Here is a 15,846-nt window from a genome sequence, read left to right on the forward strand (position 1 = left end):
TTTCTCCCAAAAGAGGCACGCGATAGGGACCAATGGGTATCATGAAGATGTTTTTGCTTTTCCTAACATCGAGGCTGCATTGATGCTGGGGGTAATTAGTAGTGATGCTCCACGCTGCTTAGCGCAATAAGCATCTGCGTAGATACCTACTATTTATTACCTTAGTAATGGTAAGGTACCTGGTACTTAGGTACACGGTGTTCTCGCCAAACAGCCAAGCCCCACTGGGTCACGTGTCTCGACGCCTTTCCCTGAGTGAGGTTGGCGAGTTCCGTGAAAAGCGCAACCTCTCTGTCGCTCTGAACCACCGTCACCCACCCGCCATCTTCTTGTCCTTCGTTTTTTTTTCCTTCGTTGTCATTCTTCGTTGTCGTCCCTCGTTGTCGCCCTCGGTGTCGCCTTCGTCTCGTACCGGTACTGGCTCATTTGTGGCTACTGCTCGCCTTGTGATTCTACGGCGTGAACCCAAATCAATGGACACAAAATATGGAATTGCGGCTTCGGCATCGCTCGACCGCCTGCCTCGGGACATTGTGTTCAACATCTGCGACTATCTCGGGATGGACGAGATGATCAGCCTCTTCAAAGTCAATTCCAATTTGGCAAAATTTGGTGGCAAAGAAAGGACCAGCTTCCTCATCCACTACGACTGGACGCGTCGCGTCTGTAACGCCATGCTCTGGGCCTGCGAGCACGGAGATGTCACCTTCGCGTCCTCGCTTATGAGCTATGGTTACGACCTCGACCAAGTTGACTCCACTTGGCTGCGTGCCAGACGAAGAATAGAGCTTCGCCCACCATACAGACATGAGCTTTCTGGATATCGGCTTCGGCAAGCCATCGATCTGTCTCTTCTCAACAAGGCCGTGGACTGCGATCAGCCTGATTTCGTCAGATTCCTGTTCGAGAACGGAAAGGAAAGCGGAAACAAGCCGCTTGAGGTCAAGAGATTCCCACCAGGATATAGCGATTTCAACCAGGGCCACCTAAGTCTGCTTCACCTTGCACGCAGTGCCCACATGTTGAGGCTTCTCCTAGCGATAGAACCTGGTCTCCCTATCGACGATGGGCCCGTCACCAAATATGAGCCCCTTCTTTTGTGGCTTATTGAGAGAGGCATTGGCGTAGAGAGTCTTTCGGTGTTGCTCCACGAAGGAGCTCGACCTGACGGGGCGGTGCTTTCCTCTGATTGCATCCGTGTGCACTTCGAAGGCAACTGCTCCTTTTCAGAAAAGTCTAGGAGTCTCTCACCGCAGACCCCAATCGAGGCTGCGGTCTACCACTCCAACCTCCCGGCTTTCCAACTCCTCTTCAACTGGGGTGCAGAGTTTGAGTACGCCGAATTCGACCATGTGGAGATGGACCGAATCAACCTCCAGTCCTACTTAGCCATGTGCTTCTTCTCGACTAAATCAGACTTGCATTCGTCCTGTGATATAGCAGAGAATATCCTCAAGATCTGTGTCTCGCACGGTCTTGACCTTCAGGCACCTTACAAGCGTCGACGTGGTGTGGACTTTGATTCTGAACCAGGACAAGACACACTACCTGGACATGCGCTTATGCATTGCGATTCCGTCACCATGCTAGAGGCGCTAATCAGTGTTGGAATAAGTTTCGACGTGCCCATTACGCAGCTGTTCGATCTCCAAAGCCAGCACAAGTTCCATGGCCGCGAATTAAACATCAGAGAGAGTCACGACCCTGCTTTCTTACTGCTGCGGGTGTTTTTTAGGAGGCTCAAGGCTGACCCAACCTCTGGTGATCCCAAATTCGCGGACTCATCCTTCTTTCAGTGCCTGAGGAGAAAGCTACAGATGCTGCCACAACGAGAAGAGGGCGCTAAAGAACAGTCAAACCTCGAATATGTGGTCCAGTCCGCTCCAGCCTGTCGGCTTGAGGCAACGGTTCTGGCAGTTCTTGGCGCTTATGGCTCAGCACGGCTGGATAAGGGATGTATAAGATTATTGCTTCGCCGCACTTACTCTTGGGGAGGAACGCTGCATACCAGCCGTCGTCTTGTGGAGACACTCATCTGCGCCGGGGCGCCCATCTACAGCCGACCAGACCAATCTTCAGTACTTCGTCGCGCTTTTCAAATCCCGGTTACACCCCGGTCTTTCCCTCAGACGCTCGACCTCGCCACCGGCATCAGACCAGTCTTGGACAGGGAGAAGGAAACGGGGGTGCCGGCGCCAACCGCCGATGAGATCTGGCAGAGGCAAGACAACGCTGCGGCTATTATGAATCTTCTGATCGGCCACGGAGCTGAGTTGAAGGATAAGGAGATTTCTGCCGCCCGCAAAAGCGGTTGGGTTCCCCCTCCTGAGTCATTTCAGTTGCAGCGGCTTTATGCGGTGACTGGACCGATGTCGTCGAAATAGACTCACCATCGTCCCCGCCACGACCTCCGCATCAGTGCGGCCAACCTCCGCATCATGACTCCGCAGTGGAGAGCATCGGGGCGCTACGACGGGGTGCAAAACGGCGGGAGCTTCGCCCGGCTGACGAGCGCTGAAATATTTACGACTATCACGATGAGTCAACTCGCTTGGATATTTGCTGCTTGCCAGGGCATGCTCTTTTTCGGCGGCTAGGAAGTTGCAAGGGGCAATTTTAGGCAGCCAACATAATGCTGTGCCACTCCAGTTTGCGGCGGGGGCAAGGCAAAATGTTTGGCGACGCAGGATCAGGATCGCGGCCAAGACGACGAAGGAAGCAACAATCCAATGAATCACCTTTTCATAGGCGGGGGATGGTTCTTGGCAGCGGTTGCCCTCTCGTATTTAATCAAAGACGCGTTCCTGTCTGGTTCTGCCAATTGTGCTTCCTTGTTCCACAAGCCTCCCCCAAAGCTCTTCATCAGCTATTCTGACCACATCCCCGAATCAAAGCATCATGTACTTGTTCAAGACGCTTGCCATCACAGCTACCCTGGTGCCAGCAATTTCGGCCCAGATCTTCGGTACCTTCCCCACGTCAACCGACGCCGACGAGTACCTCTCACGCCTCCGCCTGTCAACTACCGTCAGCGGATCTCAGGCCACAAGTCTGGCCAGCGCTCTATTCAGCGTCGAGTCCAAATTCTACAACGACGAAAAGGTCACCACCGTGTTCTCGAACATGTTTTCTGCGGCGGCACAGGCCACCAACTCGCCCGAAGTCGTCGCCTCCTTGGCCGTGAGCCGTTTGACTTGGGGCGTTGTGGTTGACGAGAAGTGGTGGGACGACAAGATGCCGGAGAACGATGACAAGTTCGTCTCGGAGTATCTCTCGGACTATAGCGAGGCGTACGCCGGTGTCATGGCTACCGCGACCGAGACCGGGTCCAAGGGCGCCGCGCCTCGGTGTACCGGAATGGCCATGGCTGGAGTCGCGGCAGGTGTCGCGGCTGGCGTGATGGTTGCCCTGTAGTGGAGGATTCACGACAAGGTTCAGCAAGAGAGGGGGTCAATATCAAGCGATGAGCACTATGAGACTTAGCGTTGCGGCAATACGACATTCGGTCGTTCTTCATTATTACCGGGTCTGGTACCTTGATGCTTTGATACCTGTGACAACTGCCCACAACGAATACTCCTTCAAGATGCAGAAGAGTGTCCCCGGGCCCCGAGATATTTCCGGTGTGAAGTCGAAAGCCATCTCGGGAAATCCCTGTTGAAGGACCAGTCGTGGAATCCTGGTCACCTAAAACAGCGTTGTTAAACATTTCCCTCTCCATCTCCACTCTCGGGCCTCCCTCGATATCCATCTGTTGAATCCAGCCGTCAACCCCCTCCATCTTGTTGTCCTGCTGGTCTCTCTTTGTTGATACCTCCCGTCGCTTCCGACGGATAATGTTGTTAAGATGGAACCGAGGAATCTCTGCTTTGTCTTCTCCCTGATCTGGATATGGGCTCAGGGGTGTGACAGCGACAGCAAGGTCTTGGCGGTAGCTAGCCAAAGTTCGCTAGCGGACGACGTACATCTGCTCAGCCAATCCGATGGTGAATTTGGCCGCGTCGAGGCCATGGGTTCCGTTCCGAGAGCGAGCGACGTTGCCGTTGTTTCCTCAAGTTGAGTGTGAAAGGTTTCGGTCTCGCGGTAGGTGATGTCATTGTTCTCCTTCAGGATCTCGAGGGAGGGTGGCGCGAAAGATTTGCTAAAGGCAGACTCTAGAAGCCCTTTGCTCGCTGAAAAGCTTCTTTTGAGGGCCATTGAACAGCAGTCGTTCGGTGATCATGCCAGTCCCATTGCTGCTGGTGGAAGAGCCTCTAGCTTAAGCCGTGGCAGAGTTGATGAAAATTACGTTGTTCTGAATTCCATCGGTACTTGTAAAAATGCTAGGAGATATTCGAAGGGTCTACAGGTCACCTTTCGCTATTCACCTCACATCTGACACTCTTCAACGGGCCCACAAAATGCCGTATGGTTTTGGGTCGGTGGCAGCCTAAGAAGCCGCGGAAGCACCAGGCAGAACCTGCCCGTCCTTTATGGTCAAAACTGTCCCTGAAATAACTCGAAGTTCAATGGTCTAGGGGATCAAGGGCTCGCTCGATCGAGAGTGGTTCCCCCTAGATACGGCAAGGCGCCTTAGGGGTCATGGGTTCGAGAAATATTACATCGGCCCGGATTGCCAGAATACGCTTGCGAATCGCTGCGTCCTGGCATATGGCTTCTCTTTTTTTCTTATTAAAGTATTATCCTTTAATTTTGGCGGTTTTATTTTCAGCCTTCTAGGCTGTGTTGCCATGGGATACTCTGTTTCGCTTGATGGCAACTTCGCATGTTGGGGACGTTTGTTTAGTTGAGCCTTAGGTTTGCACGTGACGGTCTATGGAAACGGGTGAATTCACCACAATCCTTCCACTAGCCTGGGAAAGACTTTTCCCTCTCGCTTAATGAGGGTGAGATTCGTTCTTTTCGCCTTTCATCCCTTCGACATTGTGATCCCAGCGACGTCCTAGCAACCACCTCGCCCAGCTTTTAGACCGAAGGTACCATAACTCCATCCGCATCAAACAATGAAACAAGTAATTGATGCGAAAAAAGCAGGGACATAAAAAAAGATGGACGATACTGAGACCAACGATGACCCAGGCAGACCAATCCGAGAGGGTTGCGGCCTCGTCTTCATTGCCGCCGGCAACACCTTCGGCAACGGCAAGGCTGGCGAGTGTGCGCTGCGTCTGATGTGCCTCGAAGCGACCTAAGGCCATCAAGCCCGCACTCAGATCGCCATCGTCAAGCGTGTGATTTTCTTCGTGAAGAAGGCACTTGCTGTTCGCCTTCGATACCGGGACCTTCATCCAAAGACCATCCACTACCAGAAAAAAGTGGCCGACATGGTCATGACGGACAAGTCAACCGCGCCCCAGAACGCCTCTCACTCCCTGGTCACGCTCCATGCCATCGGAAACATTGTCAACAGATGCCGCATCGCCCGTCGCAACTTCATCCACCGAGGAGGAGACCCCTACCCGCCTGCCCCCACCATCGGCGAGGACGAGACCGAGAGCGAGTTCCTTGCCCGCGAGCACCTGGAATGCGCCTTGACCGAGATGTGGACTGTTCTCGACTATCTACATGAGCTGTAGACAGTCCAGGGAAAGGCGGACCTTGCGATGAGGAAGCAGCTCGCCCAAGAGCGCAGAGCTCGCATCAAGGCGGAGGAGAAGGCGCGCATGGCAGAGAAGGATGCCGACCTCTAGAAGGGGGAGCACCTCAACTCCTTCAACAAGGCCCAGAAGTCCAAGCAGGAGACCTTGGAGATGAAGGTGGAGTTGGATTCAATGCGGAAGAAGCTTCAGGCTTTGGAGGAGGCCATGGTTCACTCGCCCAGCGACACGGAGAGCCTGTCCAGCTTTGCTTGAGCGCGCCACGCAGAAACGAAAAACCACTGTTTCTGGTACTGCGGGATGTCGGCAGATCTCACTTCTTACCTTTGTAACCGTGGATCCTGTTGATACCACAGGCTTGAATTCATTGGATGGCTTGTGTTGCAAAAGGCGAAGGCGAAGTCTGAGTTGAATAGCAGGGCGATGAAAACGTCCGTAGACAAGAATGAATTCCAAGATTTAGTCAATCTGGCCGCCGAAACGTTCAGGAGTTTGTAGAGTTTGGTTAAAGTGACCACTGGCGACGCCGCCTAGACATTGGCAGGACAGATCTTGTTTGCTTCTGAGCGTGAGGATTTCCATAGACCTGACACTGGGGTTCGTTCGACTATCATTCGGCCACGATGATGAAGGGATTTTGAAAGACTTCTCAGCGAAGGAGATAAAAAATAAAGTGAAGGCCTTGAGCACTGCCAGCACAAAACGGCGGCGATAAGTGTGGCGGTGCTGTCGCGCTCAAAGAGCGAGCCCAGTGACGGGAAGCGCTTGCCAAGTGTTGGGCCAATGAATGGGCCCAGAACTGGCCCACAGGAAAGAATCAGACCGGACCTCGAGGGTGAGGTCTATAAGCTCAAGAAATATCAAAAGAGGCATGTCGCGGTGGTCCAGTGGTTCCCACGTAAGACCGTACAAACCAGATAGACAGGCAGTTTTCGCCGAAGGTCATCTGTTCGAGCAATGCCCCCTTCGCTTAGGTGCCGGGCGCTCGATCGCTGTGACCTTTACCTTTTTGATATTTTGTTCTTTTTGAAGTTTGATGCAGTTTGGGGGGCATTTGCGGCGTTTTATTTTCGTTCGTCGTGGTGTTTCTTGTTTCTCAAGCGTCCCTGAATCACGATGTTTTGTCGATACTTCCCCGGAAAAGACCTGTTGACTGCATGTAGCATTCGGACAGATAATCGCAATGATAACCCTATTTCCTTCATATTTGTGGATCTGAAGCAGCCTGTCGGGCTCTCGAAATAGCTGCTTTGAGCTTGACTTGAACATGTGCGGTGCGATGACTATTTACAAAGTGCTACTAGACATATCTTGGGGATGAACACATGCAGAAAGACAGCTGCCGGTACGGCCTCAAGACGTCTGGCCCTCATCATCCTCCTCGCCTGAGCCACTTCCATCGTTCTCATACTCGTCGTTCTCGGCCTTGAAAAAAGCCAGCGCAGCCTCCAAGTTGGCCTTTTCCGTCCAAACGTTATCGTACGCCTCTGCCAGGGTGTTGTACTCCTCACTGCCTTTGATGTGACCCGCCTTCTAGGCGGAAGCTAACGCTCTTTTGGTAGTCTGGGTAAAGTTATGACCAGCTGCGTCGTACTTGGCTTTCTCCCGGTCGAGGTACTCCTCACAGCCGCGCAGCATCTTCTGGTGATGGGTCATCTCGCGGAGGTTGTTGGTGTTGGGGTCAGCGGTGGCGCCGGAAACGGGCTCGACGTCAGGCTCGTTGGACTCGGGTCGCTCTCGGTTGGCCCTTTTGGCATCACGCGTACATCTGCTGAAGGCCTTGCAAACTTCGGTCCGGTCATCCAGATTCTTCCACATCTTGCCGAGGTAAAACCGCATCTTGACGCGCTTGAGGCGCTGTTCCTCCGTCTCGTTATCAGGAGCGTCGGCGTCCGGAGCCGCGACGTTGCCCTGGCTTCGGAGGAAGTTGTTGCGATTAAAGCGGAATCTCTGAACGATGTGCGCGATCGCAGCACGCTTCATGGAGGGACAGGTGTGAAGCTTGATCTCGTCCTCGAGAGTCTTGTCGTCGTCGGCGACGTCGATGACGGCGTCCCAAAACGCGTTATCGTTGTGGTCGAGGTCGGGGTGCAAAGGTGACACGTTTATGGCCTTGTCGACCCAGTACGTGACGCGCTTGATCACGGCGAGTGCGCTTGGCTTGAAGCGCTTCTGGGTTGCGTCCAGATTCATCAGGCGCAGGGAGACCTGCGCCCTCGTTCCGGTGCCGAAGAAGGGGCCGGCGGCTCTGACTGAGATTCCCGCAGGGCGGAGGAGTGCCTCGATGACATCGTCGGAAAGGATTTCGTCGGTCATCTTGCTCGTCCTTCAAGTTGTGAGTATTAGCAGGGATAAATGCATACTGGGACAGGTAACGCCTACCAAGCGTTCGGAGTGCCGCGAGCAAGGGCGAGAGATTGATAGATACAGATAGCTGATGATGGAGTCTGCAGCTGTCCAGGGTGACGCGTTTAATTATGTAAATAAAAGGTGAGGTGAAGCGGAGAATTTCCCAGAACCGAGATCATCGAGGGTAACTTGGAGAGGTGGATTGTCCTCACGCCAGTTTCGACTTGCCTACTTGGAAATAAGTCGCGTGTTTTCTTGGATTGTGCGCTGGCGAAATTTCTCACCTCAAGAGCTTGTCAACTTTTGTCTCTTTTCTTCAAACACCTCGCCTACCCAATCAGCTTTCGCCCTCCGATTGTTTGGGCATGGACTCTTCCAAGCTATGAGCCGACCACCATCGATAGCGCAGTCCGGAGATGATCCATCAGGCAAAGGATTACAGAATCAACTGTTCTGGGTATTGATGGCCTCCCAAACGCGTGGAGTCCATGTGGAATTAGGTTGTTCGCTTGGCCCTGGGTCCGCTAGCTAAACTATAATAGCCTTAACTATAATAGCCTTAACTTAGATAGAGGGTTTCTATAAATTTTATATACTAGAGAAAGGTTTATAAGTTATATAGAAGAAGCCTTATTAGGGTATTGAGAAGATATATATAAGAAGAGACTACTTACTATAATACTAATATTCTCTTCCTCTACTTTAATATTAACCCCCCTTTTAAAGCTTCCTTAATAACCCTTCTCTATAATTAAGATATAACTCTACTATATTAAGACTAAACTATTTACTATTATCTACTATAATTATAAGTAGTTAGGTACTTATACAATCCCTCTTAAAACTAATAATATTATAACTCTATAGTTCTAATTAATACTATAATAGAAGTTTAGAGTTATCTATTAGATATATAACGCCCTATTATTTAGTAATAGTAAGAATAGCAATATCTATAAGGATTTAGTATTACTTACTTTAGGTATTACTAATAATATTACTAAGCCTAAGTATATTAAATAGCTTAAAGAGGCTAGAGCTACTACTTAAGAAGCTCTCTAAAGGATAAATAAGATCTATTAATAGGAGGTAGCCCCTAATAAGTAGTTAAGGTGTTATAACCCGTTAGGCATAACTAATGAAGAACGCCCTATAAGGATACTAGGCGGTTAGAACGTTACCTTTATATATAGGATTATGGGAATATAAGGGGCTTACCTAGAATAGAAGAACTATAGTATAAGTTATATAATAATAAGTAGGACTAACTCTTAATAAGCGGTCCTAGGACTAGGATAAGGATTAGGACTAACGTACTAAGGGCGGTCCTTAAGGAGGACTAACTCTTAGATTATAGTCTATATAGGAAGAGAAGTATCTAGGACTTATATATAGGATAGACTTAAGTCTAGCTTAAGGATAGACTTCTATAGCTCTTTAGTAATTAACTTTATAATTACCCTTATTAGTACTTTTAGCTATACCTAAGTAATAACTACTTTATAACTCTTATTAAGGCCTTAACTAATTACTAAGACCTTTAAAGACCTATAATTACTTAATTAGACCTATAGAATAACTAATTACTATTTATAGTTCTCAATCCCTAACTTACTATTAATATAAACCCACTATCAGTTAGCTAGCTGTAATATAAGGCCTCTATAGTAGTACTACTTTTTTAATATAATAACTATTAATAAGTTAAGTAAGTTTATATAATATAGAGAGCCTTACTAATAAGATAGAAGAATAGTATTGAAACTACCTATAGATTAGAAGAACTTAATAGAGTTATATTAAGTTTAGAAATAGTAAAGGATAGTAGGCATTTAAATAGGTTAATATAATAATATATCTAATAAGCTAATAAAAAGAAGTCTCTATTATAGCGTTTAGTCTAATTAATATAAAGGTTTAATATAATTAGTATTATTAATAATAGAGGTAGTCTATTTAGTAGTAATTAAAATTAAATAAATATAATTTATAATATAAGTCCTAATTAGCTTAAAATATAAAGTAATTAGATAGATTAATATATAAACTCTATAGATAAGTAGCTTAAAGGCTATTAGTAAAGTATATTAGTTTTAATAGGGTATTAAATAATTAGTATTTTTATATTTATTTTTAAAATAAAGTATTAACTATAGAGATAGTTATAAATATACTTTAAAGCTTTAAAAATACCTTTAAGCTTCTTCTTATTAATATTATAGTTTAGCTTTACTTTATATTATAACTTACTCTTATATTTAGATATAACTTATTTTCTATTAATATATTAGCTAAAAACTACTCTTTATTTTATATTATTAATATTAATAATAAGATATATAATTCTATTATTTAGGCTATAGTTAATAATAATAAAAATTAAGGTATTAATAAGTTTATCTTTTAATATATCTATTATAGCTTAATAGGCTTTTTTTTATATAAAGTAAATACCTTTCTTTGAGAGTTTAATAAGAGGTTTAATAATATAGAAAAAACCTTAGACTTAAATATAATAGAATAAAGTAATATTAAAAAAGGCTTTAAATTTAATAAAGTTATTATAAACCCCTTACTTAGTAATCTTAACTACTTTTATATTTATTAGCTATTAATTATTTATTTTATAAATATAGCTTATAATAGCTAAAGAGTATTAAGCTTATTTAGACTTCTCTATTATAATAATATATTTAATTAGTTTAATATTAATAAGGATATTATTAATATTCTAGAGGTATTTTATAATATATTAATAAAGCTTAAAATAGCTTAAAAGTTCTTTATTATTATATATTATTATTAAGCCTTTTATAATAGTATTATTAAGAAATACTTTATAATATATATAAATAGGATTATAAAGGATCTTAATTATTACTCTTATAAATTAATCTATTAAACTTATTACTCTTTATAATAAAATATATATCTAAAGTAAGCTAATCAATATAATAAATATTATAATATCTCTACTCTTTTTATTTAGAGGAACTTAGTTATATTTTAAAAAGAAATTTAGAAATAATAAAAGTTAATATATTATAAAGTCCTCTAAAAATTTATTCCCTATAAAAGGTAGTACTATATATTATATTATAATAATATTAACTTTAGTTATTAAGTTAATAAAGTATATTCTTTTATTTTTCTTTTTAATAAAAAAGAAAGAGTTTTTATAAATAATATAACTCTATTTAAAGATCCCTTTATTAAGATAATCATTTAGGATAATAATAATATTATTTTTTAAAGCCTTTAGAATAAAAATACTTTTAGCTTATTATATAAAATATAATACTATTTAGATATATTATAAAGGTATAATAGAGGAGTTAATAAATTTATAATAAAAAAAGGCTTATATAAAGGCTATTTCTTAGTTCTTTAAGATCTCTATTAAAAGCTTTCTTTTAGTTAAGAGGAAGTAATTTATTATAACTAAAACTTTTTTAAGCTACTTTAAAGTTAAATATAACTTAATAGGTATATTAAAAAACTTTAATAAAATTAAGTTTATAAAGAGGTTATTTTTATTAATTTTAATCTTCTTTTTAGCTTTTAATTATATTTTTTAATTTTAATTAGAGTTACCCTTAAGTATTAATCTATTAAATAAAGTATTATTAATAAAGTAGATCTTTTTATTTTTAGTTTTATATATTATAAAGATATTAATAGTAATTATAATAATATTTATAGCTTAAAGTTTATCCTTAAAGACTTTATATATATCTATAAGGGATTCTCTATTAAGGTTAAAGCTAAAATAGAATTAATATTAATTTTATATTTTATTTTTAGAGAAGTTAATATTTTAAATATTATTTTTAAAATCTATATTATATAGATTATATCTATTTATAATAAAAAGTTTTTTAATTAAGCTAAAATTAGATTTAAACTTTAAGAAGTTAATTTTAAGTATAATTGTTTTTTTTATATTTATTTTAAATTTATTAATTAAAGCTATAAATCTTTAATTTTAATATTATAATTTATTCTAAGCTATAAAATTAAAAGATCTATATTACTATTTTTTAATCTCTAAATAGAGTTACCTTACTATATATAAAGAGGTATATTATTATATAGAAAATAGGATTTTTTTCTCTATTATATAATTTAATAATAATAAAAGCTCTCTTTTATTATAAAAATAGCTAATTAAAAGCTTTATTTTATTTATCATAAAAAATTAAGCTTTTTAATTAATTAAAGATTATAAAGAGGTCTTAAATATAATCTTAAGAAGTAGAAGTTAACTTATATCATTTAGGCTTTTAATAAGATATTCTAGCTATTTTAAAGATTAATTTAAGTTTATAATATCTTTTATATACTTTATTTATATCTTAATAAGAGTAATAAGTAATATTTATTTTTATTAAGATATTTATAATCTCTTTAACTTTTAGCCTTATAGCTTATTAAATTAAAACTTTAAAGATCTTAATAAAGTCTTTATTACTTTTATTAAAAATAGTTAATATATTTTTATTTTTATTTATTTTCTTTTAAATAGAGAAGTTAAAGTCTAAAAAGTTAATATTAATTAATTAGAGGTTATTTTTAATAGTCTAATTAATATTTATTTCTCTTAAGCCTTTTATTATATTAAGCTTAATAGTAATAACCTTTAGTTTCTCTCCTCTATAAATAATAATTAGAACTATTAAGCTTAAGAAAAGTATTAAGAGTTTAATAGGACTTAAGAGAACTTAATAGTTAACTTTATTATATAGAACGTTAAAAGGGTATAGATTTTATAATTATTAGCTTAAAACCTATTAATAATCTAAATATCTAAATAGTTAAGAGTTATCTTAATATAGAGAATAAAAAGTCCTTTAAGAATTATTTCTTTAAATATCTTATTAAATAAGTTAATAAAAATATAATATTAAATATATAAATACCTTTAATATAAATATTTTCTATTATTATATTATAAAACTTAAGGCTAATATAAATATTAATATAGCTTTTAACTTTAATCTTTATAAATATAATATTCTTTATTAAGTTATTATAAGCTATATAGTCTTTAGAGATAATATTAATAGATATATTAATATTAATAATATTATAATATTTATTATTCTTAAGGCTATTAATATATATAGTAATTTAAAAGTAAGTTATAATAAAGTCTTAAGCTATTAAAACTTTTTATTTTTAAGTAACTATTAATAAAGAATAAAGAGCTAGAGCTATAAAGTTATTAATAAATACTATAAAGATATTTAAGCCTTTCTATTAATCTTTAGTAGTAAGAATAATATTAATAATATTAACTCTAATAATAAAGAGTCTTAATATTATTTCTTATAGATTATTTAGTACTCTATTTTAAAAGAAAGAGTTAATATTAATAAGGTTTATATTAATATAAAACGCTCTATTTTAAGAAATAAGATATACTTTAATAATAATAACTTTTACTATAGAGAAAGAGTTTTATATAGAGTTATAAATAGTATTTATAATAAACTTATTTTACTTATTAATCTCTTTTGTAACTTTAAATATAAAGCTTAATATTTTAATTATATAAATAAAGAGATTTTTATTTATTATAATAAAAGTATTTACTTACTTTTTATTATTTTAAGAGGTATAGTTCTTAATAATAAACTTAGAATAGTTATAAATAGTATTGTTATACTCTTTTTAATTTTATTTAAAAAAGAATTCTAAAATAATAACTTTTTTATTAGATTTTTTAATTTAAAGTTTCTTAATAAGTATCTTATTACTTATTATAGACCTAATCTATTAAGAAGCTAGCTTATTAGAGAGATCTTTTATATTAATAATATAGTTATCTTTTATTATAATTAAGTCCTCCTCTATTATAATATTCTAGCTATTAAATAGAAAAATAGAAATTTAATTAATAAATAGATCTATTATATAAATAGATTATTCCCTTTTTATAAGCTTATAAGAATAACTATAATAGTTATTAGTTTTTAATTTTATTATAATATTAATATTAATTTTAAGTAAAAAAGATAATTTAAATATTTTATTTAATATATTAATATAAATAATATTAAAAGAAGTAATCTATATAAATAGAACTAATTTAAACTTTATTAAGAGAAGCTTAAGAGGAGTAGCTCTTTATACAAGCTTATTTAATTTATAATAGCTTATAACTTAGCTCTTAATAAATAATAAAGCTTTAATAAATCTATAATAAATAAATATTTTTTAATAAAGTCTCTTTTCCTATAGCTCTTATAAACTTATATATACTTAAAAACCTTAGCTAGGCTAAGCTTATTAGTTAATACTAGTTTAACTATTATTTATATCTATTTATTATATCAAGAGATAGTATAGGCTAAAGTACTAGAATTATATTAAAGAACTAAGAAACTTATATTAGTAAACTACTATAAAGCTCCCTTAGAGCTAGGTAATACTCTCAACCTATAAAAGCCTCTTTAAGACTTTTTTAATTTAAATAACTATTTATAATCCTTATTATAATATAATAATAATTAAAGTTATAATAATATTTAATTTAAGTAATTAAATAGCTCTCTATCTTTTTATTAATCTTTTTATATACTTTATATCTATTAAAGAAGTTTAAAATATTATTATTAATAAACTTAAAGATATAATTACTCTATAGAACTATAGGTATAATAGTTTAATACCTCTATAGAGCTTAAACTAATTAGAATATAATATTATTTTTAAAGTTAAACTAGTTATTTATAGTTAATTAAGAGGTATATAAATAAGTTAATATAGACTTAAATTAGAGTAATCTTTCTTTAAATTATCTTTATTTTTAAGCTTTTTTAATAATTAGCTACTTAGATATAATATAATTATTAATAATATTAAAGTTAGCTTAAAATTAATAGTAATTAATAAAGTTACTCTTAATAGAATAATTATTCTCTATATTATTAAAAGAAGATTTAGCTATTACTTTATTTTATATCTTAATAAAGGTTAGCCTTTAAAAGGAGCTTATATCTAGAGGGTTAGTTATTACTATAATAAAGTTTAAAATAGATATATCTACTTTAATAGCTTTATTAATTAATTTAAGCTAATTTCTAGATATTATTAATAATATTTTTATTATTTTATACTTTTATTATATAATAATATAATATAATAAACTAATAAAGTTATTTTTAAATATTTATTATAAAGTTTCTATTAATAAATATCTCTTATTATTAAAAAAAGAAAAAAAAGAAAAGTTTATTATTTTAATAATAATAAGAGAGAGCTTTTATTAACTTTTAAAATAGTTTAAAATATTTCTTTTTATTTTAAAGATTATTAACTCTATTTAAATAAGAAGCTCTTAATTAAGCTTTCTCTATTTAAGTATTTTAGCTCTTTCTATTAATAATAAATAATTAATATTATTTTTACTTTTTATTAAGTTTTAAATATTACTATATTATATTTTAATAATATTAATTAATTTATTATAAATAATCTCTTTAAGTTACCCTTTTTAAGACTTATCAATTTTATTTATATAAATATTATTATTATTTATTATTATTAATTAAAAGGTATATATTTAGTTTATAAAGTAAATATTAAACTTTTCTTTCTCTAAGAAAAATTATTATTATAAATAGAGTTAAATAAAACTTTTTTAAAAAATAATTAAGTTATAGAGGATATATATAACTTTTTAAAGTCTTTATTATCTTTATTTTAAATTTAAATATATAGCTATTATATTTTTATTTTTTAAAATTAAATTTATAAAGATAATCTTTAAAGTTATTATAATATTTTAATTATCTTAAAATTAAAACTTTATAATTATTAATAACTATATTAATAATAAATTTATTTATATAGTATAAAAGTATACTCCTTTTTCTCTATTTAAAAAGCTTTTATA

The 15,846-nt window shown here is 36.4% G+C and overlaps 4 protein-coding genes across 4 annotated transcripts; 3 read left to right on the top strand and 1 right to left on the bottom strand.

Annotated features, from left to right (window-relative positions):
• Positions 1 to 473: 473 nt before the first annotated feature.
• CkaCkLH20_09085 (uncharacterized protein) lies at positions 474 to 2,384 on the top strand (the record flags this gene model as incomplete). Its single annotated transcript, XM_038891800.1, has 1 exon — positions 474 to 2,384. The coding sequence occupies one exon, from the start codon at positions 474 to 476 to the stop codon at positions 2,382 to 2,384; it is 1,911 nt and encodes a 636-aa protein (XP_038742733.1).
• Positions 2,385 to 2,898: 514 nt separating this feature from the next.
• Positions 2,899 to 3,414, top strand: CkaCkLH20_09086 (uncharacterized protein; the record flags this gene model as incomplete). Its single annotated transcript, XM_038891801.1, has 1 exon — positions 2,899 to 3,414. One exon carries the CDS (start codon positions 2,899 to 2,901, stop codon positions 3,412 to 3,414), a length of 516 nt encoding a protein of 171 aa, XP_038742734.1.
• Positions 3,415 to 5,048: 1,634 nt separating this feature from the next.
• On the top strand, positions 5,049 to 5,576 carry CkaCkLH20_09087 (uncharacterized protein; the record flags this gene model as incomplete). Its single annotated transcript, XM_038891802.1, has 2 exons — positions 5,049 to 5,157; positions 5,203 to 5,576. The coding sequence occupies 2 exons, from the start codon at positions 5,049 to 5,051 to the stop codon at positions 5,574 to 5,576; spliced, it is 483 nt and encodes a 160-aa protein (XP_038742735.1).
• Positions 5,577 to 6,950: 1,374 nt separating this feature from the next.
• CkaCkLH20_09088 (uncharacterized protein) lies at positions 6,951 to 7,913 on the bottom strand (the record flags this gene model as incomplete). Its single annotated transcript, XM_038891803.1, has 2 exons — positions 6,951 to 7,107; positions 7,192 to 7,913. The coding sequence occupies 2 exons, from the start codon at positions 7,911 to 7,913 to the stop codon at positions 6,951 to 6,953; spliced, it is 879 nt and encodes a 292-aa protein (XP_038742736.1).
• Between the last annotated feature and the right edge of the window lie 7,933 nt (positions 7,914 to 15,846).

Source organism: Colletotrichum karsti, assembly GCF_011947395.1.
Source record: "Colletotrichum karsti strain CkLH20 chromosome Unknown Scaffold32, whole genome shotgun sequence".
NCBI classification, from domain to species: Eukaryota; Fungi; Ascomycota; class Sordariomycetes; order Glomerellales; family Glomerellaceae; genus Colletotrichum; species Colletotrichum karsti.